Raw genomic sequence first — 15,252 nt, 5'->3', positions numbered from 1 at the left:
CGTCATGGGCCCCCCCCCCCGTCCCCCCCCCGGGGGAACTGCCTTCCCCCGCGTTCCCCCCCCCCCGAAATGACCTCTGTATAAACTCATAAGTAAATTTTTAAAAAGGAGGTCCAGCAGTGGGGCCAGGACACTAGAAGCCCTCCCACTGCTGCCCCCCCAGCACAAAAAAAAAATCAGGCAGAAGGCCAAAATTGGTAAGGTAGTTAAGGTTTCAGAGGGGAGCCGTGCCGTTCTGCGGCAACACAGCTAGATTGGAGTTCACCAGCACCTCATACAACAACGAGATTTTCGGGGTAGAAGCTTTTGAGAGCTTGATTCCTGAAATCTCGTACCCTGGAAATCTTGTTGGTCTCTAAGCCACTTTGCGCAGAGGCAGATTGGAGTCGTGGTTAAGTGCGCAGACTCTAATCTGGGAGAACCGGGTTTGATTCCCCACTCCTTCTCCACATGCAGCTGCTGGATGACCTTGGGCAAGCCAGAGTTCTGTCAGAGCTGTTCTCTCAAGGGAAGTTCTTGAAAGAGCTCTCTCAGCCTCACCTACCTCACAGGCAGTGTTCCCTCTAAGCTGAGTTAGTGGGAGCTAGCTCACAGTTTTTTAGCCGCTGGCTCACACATTTTTGTCTTAGCTCAGGAAGGAGGGCTCCAGAGCAAACTAATTTATGCAGTGGCCAAATGGCTCGCTCACGACTTTAATGCCAGCCGCTCAGACTTGCACATGAAGGTGCCCAAACCCCATTCACACAACTTATTTCTCTAGCCGGAAACAGTTATGTACAACCGGCCCTTAATAGATGCATGTGCTGTAGTCAAAAGCAGTCCACACACAAAAAAATCTTGTGTACCCCTTTCATGTTTGGTGTAATGTGCCGTGTGCAGCTGCAGGTGCGACCTTGGGTCAGTCACAAGTTCTCTCAGAGCTGTTCTCTCAGGAGCAGTACTTGACAGAGCTCTCTCAGCCCTGCCTACCTCACAGGGTGTCTGTTGTGGGGAGGGGAAGGGAAAGGAGTTTGTAAGCCACTCTGAGACTCTGAGTGAAGGGCAGGGTATAAATCCAATCTCTTCTTCTCTTTTCTTCTTAAGATGCGACCGGACTCTTGGAGGGAGGAGGGAGTGAGAGAGAGAGAGAGAGAGAGAGAGCACATAGACCAGGACTGTGATCTGTTTTAGCCCCTTTAAATATTAAGGAAAAAGAAAAAAAAAAAGAGTCATTAGAAGGTGGAAAAGGTTGGGGAGATCATATTGGATCTTCTGTAATAATTGTAATTATTGTATGGCGTTGTGTGTAGAGTAGCCAGGAGATCCTAAGATTGTCTAGCAGCCACAAGAGCTAGCTCTTTTAGCGCTATGCCCCACCAGGTGGCGAGCTGGACTTGTTTTTAAGGCAAGAGACGTTTCAGAGGTGGTTTGCCATTGCCTGCCTCTGCAGCACGGCCCTGGTATTCCTTGGAGGTCACCCCTCCAAATACTAGCCAAGGCCGACCCTGCTTAGTTTCTGAGATCTGACAGGATCGGGTTTGCCTGTGTTGGAGTTTTTATGAAAATCCGTAATTCAGCAGAGTTAAAAATAGCCTAGCAATGCCAGAGTACAATAATCAGACTCAGAGTCCATGTGTGTTTAAAATAGAAAAGTTTTTACTACATTCTAGCATAGGGAAAGGTAACTGGGATGAAAATAACAACACAGCTAAATAGCTACATCCTCAGTCTACAAAGGACAAGACTAGAAGAGCTAGCAATGGCTTCTCTTACATTCTCCTTGTGGAACAGAACAAAGACGGGAAGAGGAGCCATAAAATGCTAAAACAGTTTGACACTTTGCTTCCAATCGAACTCTTAGATCAGGTATAATTTTCCCGGGCTTGCGGTTCTAAACTAGCATTGGCTTACACAAAAGCATGTGATTTCCTGTGACAACACAAACAGTACACTGAGTGTTTTTATCTTGTAACACCCAACAGCCTGGCTCTCTCCAGGTCAGGTAGTGGATCCTCTGTTAGCTGTGCAAGGGAAGATCTTTACCATAAGCTATTTTACAAAATACTGTAAAACATTTTAAAAGCGTTACCTTTATTAGAACAGCAGAAGACATACTTAAAATCATCAGGAGATTTGATACGTGTGCTGATGACAAAACAGTCTACATTGTCTGATGTTCTGAAATGATGAAAGCAGCATTGTTAAATACGTTAATGAAATTTTATATATAATTTAACAGTGTTAGGTAAGATTTCTATACATGTGACCCATTGGCATTTATGGGGATGCGGTGGCTTAGAGGTTAAGACACTGAAAGCTGTAGACTGGGAGATCTGTAGCTCTGCAGTTCGAGACCCGAGTGCCGCATGACGGAGTGAGCTCCCCTCTCTGGCCCCAGCTCCTGCCAACCTAGCAGTTCGAAAGCAAGAAACTGCAGGTAGATAAATAGGTACCGCTTCGGTGGGAAGGTAACAGCCTTGGTGTTTAGTCGTGCTGCCCACATGACCACGGAGAAGTCTTCGGACAGCGCTGGCTCTTCGGCTTGGAAACAGAGATGAGCACTGCATCCCTAGAGTCGGATTCAATCAGCTTTCGAGCAAAGGGAACCTTTGCCTTTATTGGCATTTACCCTGGAATGCTAGAGCAAACTGACCGTTTCAAATTAAAAACAAACCCAACTAAAGTAACAGTGACTATTCAAATAAAGGAAAAATCTGTGTTCAGAGGTCTTGGTGCTAACCTTGGAGCTGCCTGCAGTTACCGCAGGTGGCCAGTAGGAGGAGCTTTGCTGCCCTGCTGGGTCTGCCCTGAGGGTGGGGGTGGGGCAAAAAGACCCTGGTAAGAAATGATACCCTCCTTAAATATTAATTAAACGTAAGCTGACACCCCTGAATTGCCTTGCTTAACCTCATGGAGTATTTGACCTGTGTGCCAGTTCTTGTAAAAGCCGTCCACGTCATTCTCTGCTGCAGCCCCCACCTAATGAAATGGTCTGCCTAAGGGGGTCAGGGAGGCTTACCCTCTCTCTTGGCATTCTGCGAAGTATGCAAAACTGAATTTTTCAAGAGGTCTTTTTTAACGCAGGCGATAGGACTGGAAGGGAATGCTCCAGAAAGATGCTTAAAAGAGAGGGAAAGGATTGTGGCCTGTACCATCTTGTATGGTGCGCACTACCTGTTGATGTATAAGAACATAAGAAAAGCCAATGTTGGATCAGGCCAGTGGCCCACCTAGTCCAACACAGTGTCCAGAAATACCAGGTGCCATCAGGAGGTCCACCAGTGGGGCCAAGACACTAGGAGCCCTCCCACTGTTGCCCCCCCCCCCCCAGCACCAAGAATACAGAGCATCACTTGCCCCAGACCGAGAGTTCCTATCTGTACCTCATGGCTAATAGCCAGTGAGGGACCTCTGCTAGAGATAGATGGCTGCATGTATTACCCTACCGTGTAGTTTCTGCATCATGTTAATAATGATGCTGTGTTTCGGCTTGGTTTCAGGTATCTGCAATCTTAGCCTTATTACATTGCCTGTGGGATGTCCCATCCTGTTGAGTTCATTGATTTATTCTGTGTAATCTCAGTGAGAAGGATGGAATAAAAATAGCATAAATAAATAATAAATACTTGGCTAGGGGGTCCCAAAGGGTTATCACGGGCTCATACGGAACGTATTACATAGTTTGTCCAACCAAGCCCAATTTCCCGTCCAATACAGAGCTGCAGTCCAAAGCTTGATTGATAAATGGCACTTGACGCTTAAAAAACAACCGAGAACACCCATACTTTAGCCTGCCAAGAACACAGGAAGGATTACTGGCCAAGTATTACAGATGTTCTGTTATTAAGCATTTGATGTTTAATGGTAATACATTGCTAAGCAGTCTCTCTGTCCCCGACCATTTGCTTTGTCAACGGACCTTTGAGCGGGTCCCGAAATCATCCCAGAAGCGACGGCTTGACATCTAATGGGGCAGTTAATTGCCTTTCATTTTCCAAACCCGCCTGCGTTTGGAAGGTCGTGTTTTGAAATCCTTGAGAGTCCGCCTCCGTTTCATGTTCACAAAATGGTCGGCCGGCAAGAGATGACAAGATCACTTGTCCGTTTCGTTTGGGAAAGTCCTCGTTCTTTAAAGTAGGCTTATTAAAGAATAAAGATAACAGGTAGACATTTTTTGGTTTGTGTCGATTGACAGGCAAGACACTGGTATCTTTTCGGAAGAAATTACTTAAAGTGAACAATATATATATATATATATAATATTTAATGCTGAGTTCACTAACAGTGTAGCTAAATGAAGCCTAGGTATCCTTGCAAGAATACCTTTCTCCTTTGAATTCTTTCTCCTTTGAAAAATCCACTGTCGACTCAATTCCAGAATTGCGTATTTGTGTGGCCGTGGCTCGTTAAGCCATTTAGGTTTGTAGGACTGAATCCTGCAGCCATTTTTCTCTTGTCAAGCCTGTTAAAACAAATGGGGACTCTGCAGGTGCATTTCTTCGTAGGCCTCTCCTAGCTGTCAGTAGGTATCAGTAATTTCGAAAGAGTCAATTAAAACCATGTGCAGGGCTTGCCAACCTACAGTTTGTTACGAAACACAAGAGACCGCTGGATATATATACAGATATAGATATAGAGATATAGATATAGATATAGATATAGATAGATATAGATAGATAGATAGAGAGATAGATAGAGAGATAGATAGAGAGAGATTTAATGCCAAGTTCACTAACAGTATAGCAAAATGAAGCCTAGGTATCCTTGCAAGAAACAACAGTGATACGGAAAGGTAAAGTCACAGTAGTGATTGATTAAACTGGTTTCTGTATGTGCTACTACTGAGATTGGGTCCCTATTGGCTTTGAAAAAGAATTATTCGAAACGCGGCAGCTTGCATCCGGACTACGTGTCGCTTATGGATTGCAAGATTATATGGATCCTTCTGGAATTATATGAGTCCACTCTATGATGAATATATGGACTATGGAATTATAATACAACAGGAGTGAGACACATTGATATTTTTGGGACTTACTTTTTTGTACTACTGTGACTTTACCTTTCCGTATCACTGTTGTTTCTTGCAAGGATACCTAGGCTTCATTTTGCTATACTGTTAGTGAACTTGGCATTAAATATTTTGTTTTTATTTATATATATAAATAAAAATAAAAATCACTTTAAGTAATTTCAGCCAGCGGTCTCTTGTGTTATGTACCATTTCTTGTATGCTGGTTCCCCTCCTTTCTTTCTTTCTTTCTTTTTTTTTGGTTTCTTCAAACTCCAGTTTATGGTCTGGAAATCTTTCGGAATTACCACCGATCTCCAGACAGCAGAGATGAATTCCCGCAGAGAAAGTGGCTGGCTTGGAGGGTGGACTCCGTGGCAGTAGAGCCCGCTGAGTCTCCTCCTCCTCACCCCCAGATCTCCAGGAATTTCCCGACCCAAAGGTGGCAACCCTGTGCTCAGATCCCAACTTCATTCCCACCGTACCGCGTGAACTTTCTTCCCCTTTCCTGTTTTGCAGGACCATGGGTTACATTCTTTCAGCTGGGTGCAGTTGCAGTCTGTAGTTGTGCTGTCATTGAAATACTTTTTTTTTTGTCTTTTCCAATTTTAACAGTTTGAAGAAGTCCTCTGCGGAATTGAAGAAAATACTAGCGAACGGCCAGGTAGGTGCCTTAGATGGGGAGTAGACGTGGGCAAGGTGCGCCGTGGCACGGATGGAGAAATGCCCCCGTGTCGCGAGACAAACCTCAGAGATGCTTACCATTCACCTACCAGTAATGTGTTCTTTTAATAAAAGAAGAGGAGAGGCGGCGAAAGAGCTCTGCGTTGCGCGGGAGCCCCGTGCGCTGATTGATTTGGACTGGCACACCAATTTGCTTCCCCTTTCTCAAAACCCACTAATCAGATTTAGCTTCAAATAGATTGGAAGCGCCTTTCGCCTCCCGTCGTTTTTGCCGCTTGCCTCAATTTAGGGGGGAAGGAAACTTAATCAATTTTGAATAGCAAAAGGAGGACTTTGGGCTTCTCGGATCCTTCTCGCGCACGGGCTTCAATGCAAGTAGCATTGGACAACAAAGGACGCCGTGGCGGAAGGTGACACCGTCCTGTTCTTTGGGGCCTCGTATTTTGCTCTAGAAACGGAAAACCCTAGAAGCCCCTCCCCTCCCCCCCTCCCCCGGCATCGGCAATTGAGCGCAGTAGCCTCACGATTGATGGGCAAAAAGGAATACTCTGGGGCCAGTCCTTCCTGGCCAGCTTGGATTCCGACAGACGGGAAGGCCCAAAGTGGTATAACGACTTTAAATGCGCGCCGCTAAACGCCGCTACCTGTAAGGCAGCAGGGATCCGTCAATAGCAACATAAATAAGTTTTAATGTTTGTCATGGTGAAAGCCCTTTGATAGCCTTGGAGGCAGGCACCTGTCCGCGGCGATCAAGCCTGCCTATTAGACACTATTGACTGAGACATCTGTGTCACTGCAAATAAAAGACTCTTATTGATTTTCTTAACTGCTGTTCACTTCCCTTCCATGTTGCGAAGGCTGAAATCTTAATTATCTCAGATGCGTATTCAGCGCCTTCACACAGTGACCTCTCCCCGTCTCATTGGCATTTCATGAATCAAGTAGTTGTAGTTGAGGGTGTCAGGAAGATAAAAGCGGGTCTCTGCGCTTGTCCTTCATCCAATCACCTGTAACACTCGGCTCTTAATAGAGGCGGTCGGTCGGGTCCAGCGTCACCCGCACCGCAGCCTTGATCGTCTGCGAACAGAATCCTTTAAATAAAACTTAGGAATATGGATTTCAATTTATTTATTTTAAAAATAGGAAAAACATCGACTCCCGACTCTTGCCTGAATGGCTGCGGTGGGATTTCTTCTGATCTTTATAAAAAAATAAAATACATGTATAGAATTGTTAGCCATCCCCGGTGTTTTAATTAAATTTTTACAAATGCATTTTGGAAGGGGGGTGGTAATACTGGGGATTTTCTGGGAGGGGAAGAGGGGGAAAGGTGTGGTTATTTAATTTCCCTCACTTTATTTATTTTGGGAATCTCATTATCTGACGACAGATTATTTTATTTTTGAGAGCCAGTTTGGCGTCGTGGTTAAGTGTGCGGACTCCGATCTGGGAGAACCGGGTTTGATTCCCCACTCCTCCCCTCGCAGCTGCTGGATGCCCTCGGGCAAGCCATAGTTCTGACAAGAGCTGTTCTCTCAAGGGCAGTCCTCGAAAGAGCTCTCTCAGCCCCACCTACCTCACAGGGTGTCTGTTGTGGGGAGGGGAAGGGAAAGGAGTTTGTAAGCCACTCTGAGACTCTGAATGAAGGGCGGGGTATAAATCAAGTCTCCTCCTCCTCCTCCTCCTCCTCCTGAGAGCCAGTTTGGTGTAGTGGTTAAGTGCGCGGACTCTAATCTGGGAGAACCGAGTTTGATTCCCCACTCCTCCACTTGCACCTGCTGGGTGACCTTGGGCAAGCTGTAGTTCTGGCACAGCTGTCCTTGAAAGAGCAGTTTCTCTCAGAGCTCTCTCAGCCCCACCTGCCTCACAGGGTGTCTGTTGTGTGAGGAGGGGAAGGGAAAGGAGTTTGTGGGCCGCTCTGAGACACCTTTGGGTCGTGAAGGGCGGGGTATAAATCCAATCTCCTCTTCTTCTTTAAATATACTTACTGAAATTAAGGGAAAAGTTAATGACTAGTAAGAAAAGGGAATGTGTGAAGAATATCCTTATCTTTTTTGATTTTGGGAAGCCTTCCCCCCCCCCAATCAAGTCGCAGCAGACTCATGGCGACCGCATGTGGTTTTCAAGGCAAGAGCCATTCAGAGGTGGTTTTTGCCGTGGCCTCCCTTTGTGTAGCAGCCCCAGACTTCCTGGGTGGTCCCCCGTCCAAGTACTAGCCGAGGGCCGACCCCCACTTAGCTCCCAAAACCTGGCGAGATCAAGCTACCCTGGGCTTGGAACTGCCTGGCATAGACAACTCTTGTGAAAGCAGGGGCAGTGACGTTTGTGTGTGTGTGTGTGCAAGAGAAGATTTAGAGTGTGAAGACTAGCGTTACTAGCGGCGTGGTGAGATCCCTCTGAGCGCATTCGGGCTCCTTTATCCATTTGTTGAGCATTTGGCTGAACACCAGTCAAAGGACGGCCTGTGGAGCGCCCTGTGTGCACAAACATCTCCAACTCACTTCGGTGGAAACATGAAATCCTGTCTTTTGTTGTTGTTGTTCAGTCGCACAGTCGAGTTCGACTCTTCGTGACCCCATGGACCAGTTCCTGCCAGGCCCTCCGGTCTTCCGCCGTCCTCTGAAGTTTGCTCAACTTCATGTTCGTTGCATCCATGACACTGTCTAACCATCTCATCCTTTGCCGTCCCCGTCTTCTTTGACCTTCGATCTTTCCCAGCATCAGGGTCTTCTCCAGGGAGTGCTCCCTTCTCATTGGGTGGCCAAAGTATTTGAGCTTCAGTTTCATTATCTGGCCTTCCAGGGAACAGTCAGGGTTGATTTCTTTTAGGATTGACTGATTTGATCTCCTTGCAGTCCAAGGGACTCTCAAGAGTCTTCTCCAGCAGCACAGTTCAAAAGAATCTATTCTTCGGCGCTCGGCCTTCCTTATGGTCCAACTCTCGCAGCCATACATGACTACTGGGAATACCATTGCTTTGACCATGCGGACTTTTGTTGGCAGGGTGATGTCTCTACTTTTTATCATGCTGTCTAGGTTCGCCATCGCTTTCCTCCCAAGGAGCAGGCGTCTTTTAATTTCATGGCTGCTGTCACAGTCTGCGGTGATCTTGGGTTGTATCAAAAGGGCCATAGCATCGGAATCGCAGGAGGTCATAGCCCCTCTGTGTACTGCCTTGGTCAGGCCGCACCTGAAGCACTTCAAAAAGGACGTGGGCAAAACCGAGAGGGTGCAGAAGAGAGCGAGGAGGAGGATCCAGGGTCTGGAGGCCGAGCCCTATGAGGAAAGGTTGAGGGCCCTGGGAAGGTTTAGTCTGGAGAAGAGGTATCCCTGTCCCCCTTAGACTTTGCCCTTGTGATATGGGGGAAGTTGATGATATTGTACATTATATTCTGAGATGCCCATGGCATGAAGCCCTTAGGCTAAAGTACATCATCCCTATTATTCCGCAGCGTAATGGACTCTCCAATCTGGATCTGGTCAAATTTTTACTCTCAGACCTTGACCACTCTGTCTCTAGCAGAATGGCATTATTTGCCTTAGCAACAAGGGAAATCAGAATGAGTTTAGTATTTAACGCAAAGTAGAAGAAGTATAGGAGTATACTGATATTTTTCTATTGTCTACATTACCATTTTATGACCTGTATTATGTTATGGCTTATGGCTGAGACAATAAACTTATACTACTGTTAACTACTGTTGGAGATTGAGGAGATTGAGGGGGGGGGGGACATGATTGCTCTCTCTTTAAATGTTTGAGAGGCTGTCATTTGGGGGAGGGCAAGGAGCCGTTCCAGTTGGCAGCGGAGGAGAGGACCCGAAGCCACGGGTTTAAATGACATGCAGAAAGGTATCGGCTGGATATTAGGAAAAACTTTTTCAGGGTCAGAGTGGTCCAAAGGTGGAATCAGCTGCCTAGAGAGGTGGTGAGCTCCCCTTCATTGACAGCATTCAAGAAGAGGCTGGATGAATATCTGTCAGGGATGCTTTAGGCTGGTCCTGCATTGGGCAGGGGATCTGGTCCATGGGGTTGCGAAGAGTCGGACTCGACTGTGCGACTGAACAACAACAACATGGCCCCTTTCAACTCTGTGATTCTATGATCTCCGTGTGGGCAAAAGGATACCTGTGTAGATTTACCCCTTCATGGAGTTGACTGGATAAAGCACCTTTGTACGAGCGCCACTTGTGCACACGGAAACATGCATGGAGCTCCACACTGAGGGGCAACAGGCACCCTCTCTGGCCAGTTCAGCCTGCGTGAGTTCTGTTTAGCGATCGGCTCAGTCTGATCACTCTTAACTGTGTAGGAGACCAGGCTCTAAGCCCTCCAGTTTCCTCATAAGCTGGTCAAGTTTCTCGAGCTGTAACTTCTGAATTTCCCCCCCTCTCTTTAACAGTTTGGTGGTTTAAGCCACACTCGGCATAACTTTAGTGCAGGGGACGTTTTTTATTTCATTTGTTTGGCACCTCTGCTTGGAAGCGTTAATAAAGACATTCATTCTTTCCCTGATAGCCTCCACTTAGGTTTAATAAGGAATTCATATTAATCATTAAAGGAAAGGGGACACGATTCTTCAAGATAATCAAATATTGACAGGCTAGAAATAGCTTTCTGCCTAGGTTCATTGATATAGGTTATGTGATATAAATATTTATTTCTTTTCTGTCACTCAGAGCAAATGCCGCCAATTGATTCGGCATTGATGTAGTGTCAGCGGTTCATAAGAAACATTTGACTGGCTCGTGTTTTCCGATTAGTCTCTGCTCTATAAAGTGGGATTTACTAAATCTCTTCAATTGTCTGCTCATGGAGTGTGACTGCTTTCTGAAGCCATTAGGCCTTCGATTGGTAACGAGGAGGTATAGCTTATGGGGCTGGAACTTCGGCTGGAGCTTTACATATCAAATCAGGATTAACTGTAAAAAAAAAACCCCTTTATTTTTTTGCTTCTAATGATTTATCAGAAATGCATGCTGATTCCGTCTCGGACCCCCAGAAATAAACAAAGAGTGTTTTGTCTGCTGATCCGTAATTGGAGTCACTTTCCATTCGTCCTTCTGATCCTGGCAACCAGTCAGGGATGCCTCCAGACAAATTAATATTCCAGGACTTGCTGTGAAGTCACTCGGTGGTTATTTGACAGTTTCTGGGTGTATTTTTTTTTGGGGGGGGGTATTGAGCTGAGTTGGTAAACCGGCCATTATGCCCATAAGAGTTTCACTAGCTCAGGACCCCCCGTCTCGCTCGCCAGCATTTTTTCCTGGTCCCACCCCCCAAGTGCTTTTAGAAAGTGGGTGGAGCTTAGGAGGAGGAGGAGGAGAGGAGATTGGATTTATACCCCGCCCTTCACTTGGAGTCTCAGAGCGGCTTACAAACTCCTTTCCCTTCCCCTCCCCACAACAGACACCCTGTGAGGTGGGTGGGGCTGAGAGAGCTCTGGCAGAAAGTGCTCATTCAGGGACAGCTCTTGTCAGAACTATGGCTTGCCCAAGGTCACATCAGCAGGTGCAAGTGGAGGAGTGGGGAATCAAACCCGGTTCTCCCAGATTAGAGTCCGAGCACTTAACCACTACACCAAACTGTCTCTATTTAGAAGAAGAGATTGGATTTATACCCCGCCCTTCACTTGGAGTCTCAGAGCGGCTTACAAACTCCTTTCCCTTCCCCTCCCCACAACAGACACCCTGTGAGGTGGGTGAGAGAACTCTGACACAAACTGCTCTCTCAGGAACTGCTGTGCCAGAGCTTGTGACTGACCCAAGGTCACATCAGCAGGTGCAAGTGGAGGAGTGGGGAATCAAACCCGGTTCTCCCAGATTACAGTCTGCACACTTAACCACTACACCAAACTGGGATTTCTGATTGGCTGCGCAGACTGAACGGTATCCTGTTCAACAGAGCTTCTACCTGAAATGTTAAAAGAGGTACTATTAGAGTTAGAGTCAGGTGGGTCGCCATCCGTGTTCCCTCTAAGCTGAGTTAGTGTGAGCCAGCTCACAGTTTTTTTAGCCTCCAGCTCGCATATTTTTGTCTCAGCTCAGGCAGGATGGCTCCAGAGCAAACCCATTTAATGCAGTAGCCCAATCGCTCGCTCACAACTTTTAATGCCAGCCGCTCACAAAGTAGAATTTTTGCTCACAGGGCTCCAGAGCTTAGAGGGAGCCTTGGTCGCCATGTTGGTCTGAAGCAAGAGAGCAAAGTTTGAGTCCAGTGGCACCTTCTTATTTATTTATGTATTTGATTTATAGACCGCCCTCCCCGTGAACGAGCTCAGGGCGTTTTAACATCAGTTATTATAATATGATTAAAGGAACATTAAAACAACAGTTTACACAGGACGAAATCGTAGACTAGAATGTAAAAACAGAGAGAGCAGATGTCCAATCAGATTGGTTAAAATACAACGGTGGGTACCCCGCTGTCTATTCAGATCCAGGCCGCTGGTGGGAGATTGGCCGAAAGACGAGGAAGGACCAATAAGACCAATAAAGTGTAATTCTGGGCACACCCAGAATGAAACTTTGTTGGTCTTAAAGGTCCCCTGGGACTCAAATTTTGTTCTATTAGAGCAGGGGTGGCCAAACTGCGGCTCGGGAGGCACATGCGGCTCTTTGTCGCACATTATGCGGCTCCCGGCAGGACGGCTAGGGAAGCAAAGGGGAGGCTTGCCTCCCTGATCGGTCTTCCCTTCCCCAGCCAGTGTTCCCCTCCCTGGGTAGGCTTGAGGTGGGGGAGGGAACAGAGAAAGAAAGAAACCTTAACTTTAAATGCGTTCTCAAGGACCCTCCCCGGCTGGCTGGCTTGGAGGAGGCATTTGTCTCTTTAAATCCCTTCTCCAAGTCAAGCCAGCTGGCGTGGGGGCCCTGGAGGACACATTTAAAGTTAAAGTTGTTTTCTTCCTACCTCTCCCCTCCCCCGTCTATTTGCTTTCTTTCCACTTTATTCTTTCCACCTTTCTTTCTGCCTTCCTCTCCTCCCTCTCCGCCTAAAGTTAAATGTGTTCTCCAAGCCCCGGCACACCGGCAGACTGGCTCAGCCGAGGCTTTCCCCTGATGAGAATGTCAGAAGAGCCCTGCTGGATCAGACCAGTGGAGGGTCCACCTAGTCCAGCCTCCTGTCTCACACAGTGGCCAGCGAGTTCCTCTTAAGGGCCAACAGCAGGGCAGAGAGGCAAAGGCCTTCCCCTGAGAAGAACCTCAGAAGAGCCCTGCTGGATCAGACCAGTGAGGGTCCACCTAGTCCAGCATCCCATCTCACACAGTTCCCCTGGAGGGCCAGTTGAGGGTTCTTCTGGAGGGACAACCAGTTCCTCTGGACAACAGCAGGGCATAGAGGCCGAGGCCTTCCCCTGAGAAGAACCTCAGAAGAGCCCTGCTGGATCAGACCAGTGAGGGTCCACCTAGTCCAGCATCCCATCTCACACAGTTCCCCTGGAGGGCCAGTTGAGGGTTCTTCTGGAGGGACAACCAGTTCCTCTGGACAACAGCAGGGCATAGAGGCCGAGGCCTTCCCCTGATGTTGCCTCCTGGCTCCGGGATTCAGAGGCTGACCGCCTCTGGTTGCTTCGTCCTGGTCTCTTCTCCTCTCCCTTCATCATTTCCACGCACAGCAGATTTTCAAGGAGCCGACACTCCAGGGAATAGTCCAGGGAGACGGTAAAGGAAGCAAGAGAGAGAGAGAGAGAATGTGTGTGTTTAGGGGGTGTCATTTCCTTTCCACTGCTTGACTAAATGCAGGCGAAATGGGCTGGGGTGAGGAAAACGCTCTTGCAGGAAACAAACAAACAAGATCAACGCAGACAATTGTGTTTGTGCAAACTTTACCGGTCCTTCTCAAATTGAAGCTCACACAATTAAGCCGCAAACGGCTGCTCCCAGAAGGATCTGCTTCTATGTTGTGGATGCGAATCTCTTTGCGGTGATGCAGATCTAAAGTGTTTCTCCTCCGATGACTCCGAACAAAGGTAGATTAAATTAAGTGACCTACATCAGAAAGCCACTGGGAGGGGGTTCCCCCCCCCTTCCCCCAAAGCAAGCTGTAGCTCAGTGGCAGAGTGTGTGCCGCGGATGCTGGGGGGTCCCAGGTTCTAGCCCCGGCATCTTCGATTCGAAGCTCTTGGGCAAAAGCGGCACAAAAGATCCTCTGCCCGAGGCCCCAGAGGGCATTTGCAGTTGGAGGCGGCGGCGCTGAGCAAGACAGACCAGCAGTCCAACTCTGTATGAGACTCATTTGCGTGTTCATATGTATCTGTGTTCATAATCTCCAGTGGAAATTGTTGGTGGTTTCACGGGATTGCGTGGCCTGCAGTCTTTGCCCCCTGCACCTGAGAAGTTTGTGTAGGGGGTGCTCCTAAGCAACGCTCCCTCTAAGCTGAGGAGTCTTGCAACAAAAATTCTACTTTGTGAGCTGCTGGCATTGAAGTTGTGAGCGAGCGATTTGGCTCCTGCATGAATTAGTTTGCTCTGGAGCCCTCCTCCCTGAGCGGAGACAAAAACGTGTGAGCCGGAGGCTGAAGAACTCTGAGCTGGCTCACACCAACTCAGCTTAGAGGGAACACTGCTCCTAAGATATTATTACCGGGTGTCCCTTTCAGGAGCCCTCGGCCAGCAACACTTTCTGGGAATTCTGTCTCCCTGCTCCTTTTTGGGAGACTCGAGATGGCCGCCATAAGTAACAACCAGTTGCAGCAGAAAGATTAAAAACATTAATTTATTTTAACAATAGGGACCCAAAGCAGTTTCTCATTGTTCAAGGGAAGACTTTGGCCTTTTCGCCCTGTTGTTGGCCCTTCGGAGGAACTGGCTGGCCACTGTGTGGGACAGGATGCTGGACTAGGTGGACCCTCACTGGTCTGATCCAGCAGGGCTTTTCTGATGTGCTTATGAAGGCCTCGGCCTCTGTGCCCTGTTGTTGGCCCTTCGGAGGAACTGGCTGGCCACTGTGTGAGAGAAGATGCTGGACTAGATGGACCCTCACTGGTCTGATCCAGCAGGGCTCTTCCAATATTCTTATGAAGGCCTCGGCCTCTGAGCCCTGTTGTTGGCCCTCCAGAGGAGCTGGTTAGCCACTGTGTGAGACGGGATGCTGGACTAGATAGATCACTGGACTGATCCAGCAGGGCTCTTCTGATGTTCTTATCAGGGGAAGGCCTCGACCTGTATGCCCTGATGTTGGCCCTCCAGAGGACCTGGTTGGCCACTATGTGAGACAAGATGCTGGACTAGATGGACCACAGGTCTGATCCAGCAGGGCTCTTCTGATGTTCTTCTCAGGGGAAGGCCTCAGCCTACGCTCCTTGTTGGCTGTCCAGAGGACTAGGATGCTGGAGTAGATGGACCACTGGTCTGATCCAGCAGGGCTTTGCCTATGTTCTTATCAGGGGAAGGCCTCAGCCTCTCTGCCCTGTTGTTGGTCCTCTAGAGGAACTGATTGGCCACGGTGTGAGACAGGATGCTGGACTAGGTGGACCTTCACGGGTCTGATCCAGCAGGGCTCTTCTGATGTTCTTATGAAGGCCTCAGCCTCTGTGCCCTGTTGTTGGCCCTTCGGAGGAACTGGCTGGCCACTGTGTG

At 48.0% G+C, this 15,252-nt stretch overlaps 1 protein-coding gene across 1 annotated transcript in view; it reads left to right on the top strand.

Annotated features, from left to right (window-relative positions):
* MAP2K5 (mitogen-activated protein kinase kinase 5) overlaps positions 1-15,252 on the top strand; it is a 236,163-nt gene that overhangs the window by 25,077 nt on the left and 195,834 nt on the right. The window contains exon 6 of the mRNA XM_015414599.1: positions 5,606-5,654. Within this exon, the coding sequence (XP_015270085.1) occupies positions 5,606-5,654 (49 nt within the window). The remainder of the gene's footprint in view (positions 1-5,605; positions 5,655-15,252) is intronic.

The sequence above is a fragment of the Gekko japonicus genome, unplaced genomic scaffold (genome assembly GCF_001447785.1).
Source record: "Gekko japonicus isolate JY-2015 unplaced genomic scaffold, Gekko_japonicus_V1.1 scaffold698, whole genome shotgun sequence".
NCBI classification, from domain to species: domain Eukaryota; kingdom Metazoa; phylum Chordata; class Lepidosauria; order Squamata; family Gekkonidae; genus Gekko; species Gekko japonicus.
This window is presented reverse-complemented; position numbering and strand designations above follow the sequence as displayed.